This window comes from Rutilus rutilus (genome assembly GCF_951802725.1).
Source record: "Rutilus rutilus genome assembly, chromosome: 12".
Lineage (NCBI taxonomy): Eukaryota > Metazoa > Chordata > Actinopteri > Cypriniformes > Leuciscidae > Rutilus > Rutilus rutilus.
In genome coordinates, this window is record NC_140217.1 from 13,756,634 (window position 1) to 13,768,375 (window position 11,742).

Here is an 11,742-nt window from a genome sequence, read left to right on the forward strand (position 1 = left end):
ATCTTATTTTGATAGTGCTTGAGAATAGAGCCATACTTGGTCTGTTGAGGAAAACAAACAAAAATGATTGTAATACAATAAATGATGATTGTATACTAAACAATTAGTAACATCTCAATATATCTCTTCTATCATATAGAGTTGAGGTTAAGCGCAATCGAGTTGACACAATTGTGTTTCTGCCTAAAGCATATATATATATAGTAGTTTCCATTCACCACTATTGAGGTGGACCACTATGATTACTTTCTGCTTCTGAGAACCCCAGAAATGTGAAAAGGGTACATCAATGGGGTTATAGGTCAATCAGCATAAGTTATCTTACCCACTAAATGAAGTTGAACACATTTCCATCATGGATTGCTTGAGGGAAAAGCTTGGAAAATGTTTAATGAAATGCCATACTCTCCACCACTCCATATTGATTTACACTCCTGATGTAGCATGTCATTTGTATTTGATCATGTAATATATATTGTAGGCTGCCTACTGGATTGATTATGAAAGTGAAATATCAAACAAAAGTGATTTTTTATTTATTTATTTTTTTCAGTTTATGCAACCCAGTTACAAGTAAATGTGATTTATAATTAGATTGTTTTAAACGCCTGGAGAAGAAGGTCGATGTTAGCACTAGGTGGCGGTAATGCGCTATTTCAGTTTGCGATCCGCTAAACAAGAAGAAAGAAGAGAGATTACAGTGGGTAGAGGAAAACAGAATTACCAAGGTTTTAATTTGCTCTGATAGTTTATCATCATTAATGTCTCTTCAGTCGTTATCATCTTATAGTAGACTAGATATTGTGTACGAAATATATGAGACTGTATATAGACTGCAACATATTAATGCAGCGGTCAGATTTTTGTGGATTCCGGCTCATAGGGGGATTGAGGGAAATGAGACAGCAGATATGTTGGCTAAGCAAGCTTTGAAACGCGACAGAATTACAAAAGTGGCACTAAGTAAAGCTGAAGTTAAAGTAAAAATAAAGGAAAATATTATGAAGACATGGCAGAGACAATGGGATGAAGGGAAGAAAGGGCGACATTTATACAATATTATGCAAGTAGGGAAAAGGAAATTTATAGATCGATGTACTAGAGAAAGTAGCATTATTTCGAGGTTGAGATTAGGACATACTGGATTAAATAAAACTATGTATTTATTGAAAAAGCACCCTTCAGGTTTGTGTGATTGTGGAAGAGGAGAGGAATCATCTATCGGGATCAGATGCTTACATTTCTGGCCCACACTCCAGCACAGTAGGTGGCGGATATGCACCTTAAATGCCGGTTGCCACCCGCCAATAAAAGAAAGAGAGAAGAAGAAGAAGAGAGAACTTCTCATGCTTGTTTCTTTCCGGGATTTATGTATATTGTCAGTATACTGTTACTGTAGAGATCTGTTCTCTTGAACGAACGACTTAAGTTATAAAAATGCTTCGGCCTTCAAATGCTCACATTGTTTACTAGCCGAAAGTCTCGAATTTGTTAAACGGTTTGTAAACACTGCAAGGCGATGTCTAAAGTTCTTGAGGCTTAAATCATATAATCAGGAAAATTGTACAACACGTGTCAGTTGCATTTGCATTAATATCCTCTATTGCAGTAAACCCGGGGAAAATGCAGGAGTTTGATCAGACTGTGACGATCGGATCGACTGTTCCGACAGGATTCGAGCTCACTGCGGCGGAGGAGGTTCAGGAAAAGCTCGATGCCACTGCTAGAGTCAGCAAAAACAGAGGAAGGATTTATTTTGATATAACAACAGATAAACTTGCTAAGGTCAGTTGTCCTCTCGTTTGATTCACATAACTTTTTGTAACGACAACGATTCTCTGAGATCAGAAAGTGTTATTTGCATAGGCTATTATTAACATAGTGGCATGGCATCTTGCGTACAGAAGAGAAGCCATCGGCACATCCGGTTTTCAGTAACATGTGCCACTAAAAGTTGTGACATGCCACATAGTGCTGTGTAGTGAATGACACAGCTGTGTTTTTTTCAGCAAGCACGTACATAAAGTATTTCAATTAAAACTATTCTTTGTGTTTTTTAATAACCCCCCACCCCATTTATATTATATAAAACATATATTTTTTAAAGATTTACAAGTCATAAATCCAACCAACCAGCTATGAGGGAAATCACATTACAAACTTGAATTTGAAGAAGAAAAGAAAAAGAAAAAAATAGACAAAGCAACAAGAACAAGTACTTAACATATTTATCAAATGAATGAACTACAGTTCTATACAACATTGCAAGCAACATAACACAATTTAAATATGATGTAAAACGTTTTTATTATAACTATAGAAACATTGTAGTTTAAGTTTATTGCAAATTAACAAAAAGTTATTTTATGCACGATGTGTGTGTCTTCTGCCTGGGCTGTGCCCATGTGGATAGGCCTGACTGTTCTTTCTGCAAGGAAATGACAGCCAGGACCCTCCGTGTCAGGATTTACACTGTCCTGAACAGTGCACCGTTGTTGAGCCGCGGAAGGAGAGGCCGAGGCAGCCATGTGCAATAGTTTACCCATCAGATGATCGCACGCTGACGCAGCTCCAGCGTGCTCATCGTTCAGGATCGCCTGTGTCTTATTCTGAGAGTTCTGATCAAGCCCGCGACCTGGTCTCTATTGGCGCCACAGGTGAGGCGACCTCAACGATGAAGGGCACTGGATCGTATCTCCTCTCCTCTGTCGACGGGACTGACCGCTTGGGATGCACCAAACCGCCTCTCGTCGAGGAGGCCATTACGGGCCACCTGTGCCCGGCTGCAAGTGGGAAGAAGTTGATGTCATCGCTCCCCTCAAAACCGCGCCTGCTATAGCTCACATTGCAGCATCTGCCATCCATACCATGGCTGTGCTTCAAGTCTTCCAAGTGAAGATGCTGCAGACCTGGTGCTCCGAGTGACGAAGAAGACCGCCCAGGGCATTGGTTATAGCATGGGCAGTCTCATTGTCTTTCAGCGTCACTTGTGGCTCACACTGATGGACATGAGGGACTCCGAGAAGGCACAGCTACTGGACGTACCCATAAGCCCTCACGGCCTCTTTGGCGATGCTGTGGGTTCTTTTTTGGAGAAGTTCCTTGTGGCCCAGAAGCAGTCAAAATTGAGCCATTTCCTGCCTAAATGGGCTGCAGCCCCTCTAGCGCGCTCTAGATCCTTCTCCGCTCAGCACTCATTTGAACATCAGATAGATCACCAGCTGCATCTTACTCGGGCTCGAGGAAGTACCCGGAACCAGCTGTGCAAATCCAGGCAATCCAGTGCAAGCCTGCACCTGAAACCCAGCCTTGTTCCTGATCGGAGTGGTCTGAGGAGGAAACTGTGGATGACGATCCACCACGGTTCACCTTGCTGTATTGCACCCATCTGTTCCCTTGCAGGTTGCAGGTGATAGGGGAAAGTTTGAATGTTTTGATGCCAATAAAGTTTGCAATAAAAATAAAACCAAATGTGTCTCAACAGCAGGACAACTTTCCTCCTCACTCTCACTCGCACATTATAAGCAGGTCCCTGCTCCCGAGCGGCATCCTGCGGCGGGTAAGCCATGTGTGCTCCCTCACTCTCAACACAAGTGTTCCCCTGGCACACAATGGTGGTCTAACATGTGCAGAGGCTGTCAATATCACCCCTATAATAGGTGGCGACGCTCTGTCATTAGGTAGCGGGGTGACCCAGACGCATCACAGAACGCTATACATCCCCTCTCTCCCTTTGCAAGCGCATGGCACGCACTTCCAGAGGTGTCGGAGTAGGTTGTAAACACGTTCACAAGCGGTTATACGCTTCAGTCTGCACGCAGACCAGCCCGCTTCAGCAGTGTGATGGTGTCGGAAAGCCATAAACATCTGATTCTAGATTATCTTGTATTTGCATCCTTTTTTTATTTTAGAAGCCTCAGATCATTTTTGTTGTAACTGCATTAAAATCAGTGACCATTACAATTCTTTAAAATGTCTTTTTTTGTGTTTCGTGAAAAAAGTTATATTGGTTTGAAACGACATGATAGTGAGTAAAGCAGCACTGTCTATTTACCTTCAAATTGTCATGTGATTTTTCATTTCTTTCTTTCTAAAGGTACATCACCTGAAGTCTTTAGATAATCTGTTTGTTGTGGTAAAAGAATATGACAACTACCAATTCAAAGACACAAAGGTATGTGCAATATTTTACTAGTTGTAGTTATTGACAGTTGTTGAGTACCGAATGAGTACCAAAGTTTATATAATACCTCGCACACATGTGCAGGTGTTATTTGCTTAGTTAATGATAGTTTCATTAATAAAATAATGTTTTAAAACAAGGGTGTTAAACTCATGTTAAGTCATGTTATTTATGAAAACTTGATGTATTAATAGAGAGAATGTGATTAATTCCTCTGGCACCAATAAAAACTAGAATAAATGTTATGATGATTGATGTAAAACACATGGAATGTACTAATTTCATTCATGAAGGCTGGAAATGAAAAACGCCTTATATTCAGGCGTGCATAATTATTAGGCACGTTTTCTTTTACAGATAAAATAAGGCAAAACATTAAATTAACTCAGACTGAAAAGTAAAAAATTATGAAATGCCTATGAGAAGGATGCAATACTAGAAATTGCAGTTAAGGCATGAGCATTGGACAGTGAAATGCTAATTGGGTCAGCAGGGTCAGATAAAAACAGGTGGAGAAGAAAAGACAAATGTTAACTGCAAAAGAATTAAGGTGAAGAATTAACTGTGAAATCATCGGGAACCCTTTAGTCTCCAGCGCCACCATTTTCTAGAACTGCAACCTACTTGGAGTCTCAGGATCTCAGAGACTCAGGTTGACATTTCAGTCTGAGTTAAATCTCTTTTTTGGCTTATTTTATCTGCAAAAGAAAACGTGCCTAATAATTATGCACACCTGAATATAAGGCGTTTATTTCCAGCCTTCATGAACAATTATAAATCACTTATAAATGATTAAATACAAAATGAATAGTAGTTATTAAGATTAGTGTGGTTTGGAATTGGTCAAATGTGCCAAAAAAAAAAAAGATAAGAAAATTAACGTGCCTAATCATTCTGCATGCAGTGTACATGCAACTAACCCTAAACCAAACCTAAATCCTAACACTAACTCTAACTCATAAGTACATGTAGTCAGGGCTTGACATTAACTTTTTTGCTCACTAGCCAATGTGGCTAGTGGTTTTCCAAAGTTACTAGCCACACAGCATTTTTACTAGCCACATTTTTGTTGTTGTGAAATTACCTGATTAAAGTTGACTATGGCGTGCTAAAATTTACTTGAACTAGATTTACAACCCTTTTAAATGTAAAACCACTGTACACACCCAAATCAAGACTACATAAATATATAACAATACAGGTCATTATCATTAGCTCTGATAAGGTTGTGTGTAAAGCTCCTTTTTTAAAATAAAACCATCTATTATATGTCGCCACATAGCTCCACCGGCATACAATGTAACTCCAGCAGAGCTAACTTAGCTGTCTCTTCGTTTCTGTGTTATCGGTCATTAGCGCGCAAGCGCAAGACAACACTGTGTGCATGTAATACTCATTAGGGCTGTCAGAATTGCTCAAAAATGACGTTCGAATATTCCCTCTAAAAAAAAAACACATAGCCTATATTCGAACTATTCGAACATCTGGTTGCGCATTTTGTCAATGAGGCGACAAATTAAAACAAAGAGACATAACTACTTGTATAGGTAGTTTATTTAAGTTTAAACATATTTGACAACGTATTACCTACACAAAAACAAGTAAATCAACTAATGGCCAAGTCTCGCTCGCTCGCTCACTCGCAGGCACTCTTTCTCTCTCTCGCCCTCATGCTGCGTTCACACCAAACGCGAATAGAGCGTCTGGCGCGAGTGATTTCAATGTTAAGTCAATGTAAAGACGCGTTTACGCGCGTCTGGAGGTCTTGCGGCGCGAATGAGGCGGTTTAACGGTTTAAATGAACAACAACAATAAGCAAATGTTGAGTGCTGATCAAGAGTTTTGTGCAAGCAATTTAAGGTCGCGACTCTTATATAGCAGGCTTCATTCAGTGATTGAAACAAATATTATTAACATTAATTGAAGTTTTACAGTAGCCTATATAGAACCAACATCGAACGCTCCGAGCGAGCTGTGCTGTGGTAAACATGGAACTTTTCCTTGACATGAAACGGTAAATAATCAAACCAGTGGAAGCCTGCAGTGCATGAAACTGCTGTATCTAACCTACCTTATTCATGCAATATCTATTCAGTCAGTACAGTAGCCTACACTTTAGTAATGTTTCTGTTTAACGTTAACGCTTCTTCCTGTTACCTGTCCCTGACCCCTCAGGCAGCGCGCCCACTCGCAAAGCAGACAGCCGCGCCTCTGCTACCGCGGGTGTTTTTCCACATTCGAATATTTATTTTCACCTTCGAAATTCCTTTTTTTTAAAACTATTCAAATATATATTCGAATTTAGAATATTCGTTGACAGCCCTAATACTCATGGGAGTTGTAGTGTTGTAGTGTCGCACTTATTTCAGATGCCTTTTGAAAAGACTACAATTATTCAACCCGCCAAAGTGGCTAGTTGGAGTGACTGTTACCCGCCACGAGCAAAATCCACCCGCATTTGGCGGGTTGGCGGGTGTTAATGTCAAGCCCTGCATGTAGTTAATTAATATTACTCAGTACTTACTTGTATAATTACATTGTAACAAGGACACCTTAAAATAAAGTGTAACCTATACTTTTAGAACAGGAAGGCATTCATTGTTTAATGTTGGTTTAACAGGAGGAAGTGGAATTGGATTGGCTAGAGCTGGCCGCCAAGCTGCCTTGGACCAATGCTCTAGAAGTGTGGAAGTTGAACAATTCTATAAGAAAGAGGAAAGGACGTCGGAAAAGAGCTAACCCTACAAAATCAGATCAGTGCGGCAATGTTAGCACCTTATGTACTGATACTGTCCTGTCAGATCCTGAAGAGCTCTGGGTAGATCTTGAAGCTCTAGAGGTGAAGGAGAACCAAAGAGATGTTTCTCCTCAGCCAGAAAATGACTCTGAGGAAGACAAACTCTCTGAAATCCAGGATCAGGAGTCAGGGGTAATGCCTCTTAAGTTTCGCGTGACATGCAACAGAGCCGGAGACAAACACTGCTTCACCTCAAATGATGCGGCGCGAGACTTTGGAGGAGCTGTGCAGGAGTTCTTTCAGTGGAAAGCAGATATGACTAAATTTGATGTTGAGGTAAGGTTCAGAAATTCTAACACAAAATGTTGACCTCTTTTTTTCTTTTTATTATATCATCCATTCTAAACCTCATATGTGTACCTTATATTTATCAAAAGTGCTTTCTTTGTGAAAGAAAAGTAAGTGCTTCTGAGTGCACATTTTAGTTTAATTTAATTAGTGTAAAGTTGTTCTTCTGTAGAAAAGACGAATGGGAGCGTAAACCATATCCAATGTGGTGATGTGTAAAGTAGTAATGACAATAAAATATATTCAGTAAAACAAAGAGAGCAATTGTAACAAACATTGCATGTGTTTCTCTCTATTTACAGGTGCTGTTGAATATCCACAATAATGAAGTTGTTATTGGCATTGCTCTCACAGTGGAAAGTCTACATAGGAGAAACATCACTCACTTTGGCCCCACCACTCTACGGTCTACACTGGCTTATGGCATGCTTAGGTAAGCAGCATTCTTGTAAACCATCGCTTCCAATCATTATGGTAGGATGGTCACAATAGGGTGCATTCACACTTAGCATGTTTGGTTTGATTAAAACGAACTCTGGTGCGATTGCTCTGTTAGTCCGATTCTTTTGAAAAAGTGTGAATGCTGCCACCTGAACCCTGATGCGCACCAAACAAGCGGACGGAGAACGCTGAAAAGATGGGTCTCGAAACGCTTCCAAACGAACTTGTGCGATTTGGCTGAAATATGAATTCAACACAGACCAAAGACATAAAAAAAAAAAAAAGCAAAAACAGGTATATGATTGTGGCGAGCAGGACGAGGCTGAGGGCCGTGAGAGAGCGGCGCGAGGTCGTTGGCGTGATTAAAGATGAGTGACACCTGCGCAACGCACCAGTCTCGTATCTCTCACGGCCCTCGGCCTCGTCCTGCTCGCCACAATGATGTCACAAGATGCAACCCTAAAAAGGACGGAATCCTCAAGCATACCTGTTTTTTCACATCATAGAAGCTATGTTGCCCATTACAGTTCGGCACAGGTGTCCGAACCACCGTCTTCTTGCAGCAATTCTTTGTTTGTGTGCAACGGAGGAATTCCTGCCACTGTTTTGACTCATTTACACATTTTTAAAGCTCTTTGCGAGTTCTCAGCTGGTAAAAATACCATCATATGTATGCATATACAACAAGCGCATTTAGTTTTGGATTTTCCGTCGCAAAATATGCCATAAAAGCCGAATACTTTATACACAAATTATATTAATCAGTGCGCAGGAAGGGCTGCCGCTTTTGCATAGTTTGTGCTTGCTGTTTAATAATTCTTTGAAATTTAGCAAACTGGCAGTTCCAGTAGTAAGATGAAAAGATTTATCTTGAACTCTGAAAACTATGTATAAACTATAATTAAACAATTTAATAATCAATTAAAAAGGAATTTATATTATTACGCTTTACCTACATTGGACCAGCAGTTTGGAAAATGGATAGATGGATGGATGATTCAGCTGCGGTCGCAATCTTCTGGTCAGAAGTGGGAATTCATTTGGCGCGCAACTCTCACAGTGCACTATGGGTATTCTTTAGCTAGCCGTTGAGCGTACATCAGTACGCTCGTTATTGCGGTGCATCATGGGATTGAATGAGTGAACTCAACAATGTCCACTATGGTTTCGGAAACCACTACAAATGGCTGTCCTCTCAAATAGTGCCCTATTTAAGGGTATAGGGGGCGATTTCAGACAGCCTAGGTCAACTAAGGAAGACAGGAAATAAACACAGGAACTGGGAACACATAAAACTAAACCAAAACAGAACATAAACCTGACATAAGCGAACCAGGACTAAATGTATCTTTTTTTTTTTCTTTTTTTTTGTCCGAACCAAGAGAATTAAACTACTTAGTGTGAAGACCGATTTAATAATCTAAAGAACTTTTTTCTACTATAATAAAAGAACCATTCGTGCAATGGAAAGGTTACCGTACATGGATGTTAAAGTCTGCATGAAATGGAAGTTGTGATAGTCTTTACTCCCCTGTTGTGACATATTTGAAACGGCTTCTCAAACAAGAAAAAATGTAGGGAAGTTTTGATTTTGTCCATGGGGAGTTAATTGGACCATTTAAATGTTTGATTTTGTTTGTGCAATGTGTATTTGAATTGGCTATAGGTTGAAAGAAATGCAGTAAAGAAAAACTAACAAACAATTATGTCACTGATTGTTATACTTTTCTTCTTTTTTTTTTTTACTTTTCAGACTTTGCAAGCCACAGGTGTCAGATGTGATTGTAGATCCCATGTGTGGAACTGGAGCTATACCTTTAGAGGTTTGTTGAATTATGACTAAACTGTTTAATGAATTTGCAGTCTAGTCTTCAGTTATATTTCTGTGTTAGAGTGAATTGTTTTTAAAAGCAAATGCTCTTTGTTTTATCAGGGAGCCATGGAATGGCAGAATTCATTCTTTTTAGCTGGAGACAACAATGGCATAGCAGTCAGCCGATCGGTCAATAATACCAAGCACATTCTGAAGAGAACACATGATGGAGGAAGGTGAGGCTTTTGATAGTGTCCTGCCAACCTTTTTTGGAACAGTGTTATTTTAGTATTATTTGTATACTAGTGAAGGATTTATTAAAAAAAATTAATTTTGAAACTCATATGAGATCATTCAAATATATAAACAACATAAACACCTTTTTTGTGTGACAATAAATGACTACAAAAATGACTCCCGGTGCAAATGTTCACTGTGTTCATGTTGTATTTGTAGCTCTTCAGGCTTGCCCTTAGACATAGTTCAGTGGGACTTGTGCAATCTACCCATGAGAAGCAGTTCAGTGGATATCATCATTACCGACATGCCTTTTGGAAAGAGGTACTGACGGACATCTGGAGTTATTGTAGCTATAAGTTTAGAACTATACCAATTTATCATTGCAATGAATAATCCTATTACAGTATAATTATATTATTAAGCGTTTGTGTATTTAAACTGTTTGTGTTGTGTATGCTTTGAAGAATGGGGTCCAAGAAGAAAAACTGGGAATTATATCCTTTATGTCTTCGAGAAATGGCTCGAGTTTGTAAACCGGGTACAGGAAAAGCTGTGCTGCTGACTCAAGATAAAAAGTGTTTCTCAAAGGTACTTTGAGTTCTTCAAAATTATCATTTATAGTTCTTAATGTAGTTAATTAAAAAGCATTTAGGAATTTAGGAATGAAAATGTCATGTGAAATGGAACATTCAGCAATAAAATGGAATCCAGATTTTTAGTTTTTTTGTTTGTTTAAATATATTATGAGTCTAGCATAGTTCCTTTTCATATTTAATGCAGAATGTTTTAACTAGATTTTTCATGACTGAGTTATCAAAGCAAAGTCCATTTCTCCCCATAATGGCCTACTTTATCTGTCTTTCTCAGGCAATGTTGCAGATGGGGGGACTGTGGCGGAAATCGCACACTGTTTGGGTGAATGTGGGAGGATTGCATGCTGGCGTTTTTGTGCTCAAAAGGACGGCAGTAGTTTTTGGCACCACTTCAGAAGATGTAACAGAGCCTCATACAGCAACAGAACCACAAAAAGAGAATATGGAGGACGCAAGTCTGTGAGAAGCCTGGAAGACAATTTCACAAATCCATTTGCGTTCCTTGTGGGCTTTGTGTGTGCGTGTGTGTGTGTGTGTGTGTTAAGTTAAGTTAACATGATCCCAAAGTTTGCTTTTTCTTTTCTTTTTTTCTTAATTAGTTGACCTGAGACATAGTCTTTGGCTGTTCTGATTCCAAGTTAATCTTTGGCTGATTCCATGCTAATAAAATGTTCAAATGTTCATTTCGAGGTGTGATTTATTTCTTTGTGAAAATTGACAGTTACTATTTGCAATTACTATTTCCAAATTATTTGTTCACACTGCATTGGACCTACCATCTTTGTCTTCATTTCATCAACTGCAGTTTTTACCGGTTTACCGGTACCAGAAAAAAACGGTTTTACAGTAATGGTCCATGTACACAGACATCCATTACATCATGTGCATGCGCATTCTTCAGTGAGTAGTCTTATCACTGATTTAAAAAAACAAATACAAAATCTTACTACATTTACACATGATACTTCTGAGTCTAAGTCCAAGCAACAGAAACATAAAGACGCTTTATACAGAATAACTTGAAAGCTTTTTTAGAGCAAAATAATAAATTACTCCCATCAAATGACAAAAGATAATCAATTCACTCTTGCTTAATTGTTTAAATGGAATGCACCTTTATTAATCCAAGCATGGTTGGCTGGGGTAAAGATGAATTAAAATGTAATACAGTAAATGACTCTTAGAGCATCATAAATGCCTTTAGCACCCTATTCACTTGCAGTTTTGCACTGCTACACTTTAATTAAATTCACACCATAATTTGTAAAAAGTATAATAGCAGAAACCATGAAGAAAGAAATTACACTTTTTTTTTTGCTCTGTATATTGATATTTCTTTTTGAGAGCATGTATCGTGCACTTAGAATTTAATCGAATAGATAGAGGA

At 38.9% G+C, this 11,742-nt stretch overlaps 1 protein-coding gene across 3 annotated transcripts; it reads left to right on the plus strand.

The window, feature by feature from the left end:
• The first annotated feature begins 629 nt into the window (after positions 1 to 629).
• On the plus strand, positions 630 to 11,036 carry thumpd3 (THUMP domain containing 3). 3 transcript variants are annotated; one of them, XM_084426879.1, is made up of 10 exons: positions 630 to 728; positions 1,610 to 1,785; positions 4,097 to 4,174; positions 6,804 to 7,256; positions 7,571 to 7,701; positions 9,463 to 9,532; positions 9,643 to 9,758; positions 9,979 to 10,083; positions 10,227 to 10,350; positions 10,630 to 11,036. In XM_084426879.1, exons 1-10 carry the CDS (start codon positions 647 to 649, stop codon positions 10,816 to 10,818), a joined length of 1,524 nt encoding a protein of 507 aa, XP_084283005.1. In that variant the 5' UTR covers positions 630 to 646; the 3' UTR covers positions 10,819 to 11,036. The 3 variants fall into 3 exon arrangements, with proteins under 3 accessions (XP_084283005.1, XP_084283006.1, XP_084283007.1); XM_084426880.1 differs by lacking the exon at positions 630 to 728 and adding an exon at positions 1,304 to 1,498; XM_084426881.1 differs by lacking the exon at positions 630 to 728 and adding an exon at positions 1,317 to 1,378.
• The last annotated feature ends 706 nt before the right edge of the window (positions 11,037 to 11,742 follow it).

Coding starts and splice junctions, on each gene's coding strand:
- thumpd3 (XM_084426879.1), top strand. CDS start 647: ATGCGCTATTTCAGTTTGCGATCCGCTAAACAAGAAGAAAGAAGAGAG. Junction 4,175..6,803: donor ACCAATTCAAAGACACAAAG/GTATGTGCAATA, acceptor TTGGTTTAACAG/GAGGAAGTGGAATTGGATTG. Junction 7,702..9,462: donor CTGGCTTATGGCATGCTTAG/GTAAGCAGCATT, acceptor TTTACTTTTCAG/ACTTTGCAAGCCACAGGTGT.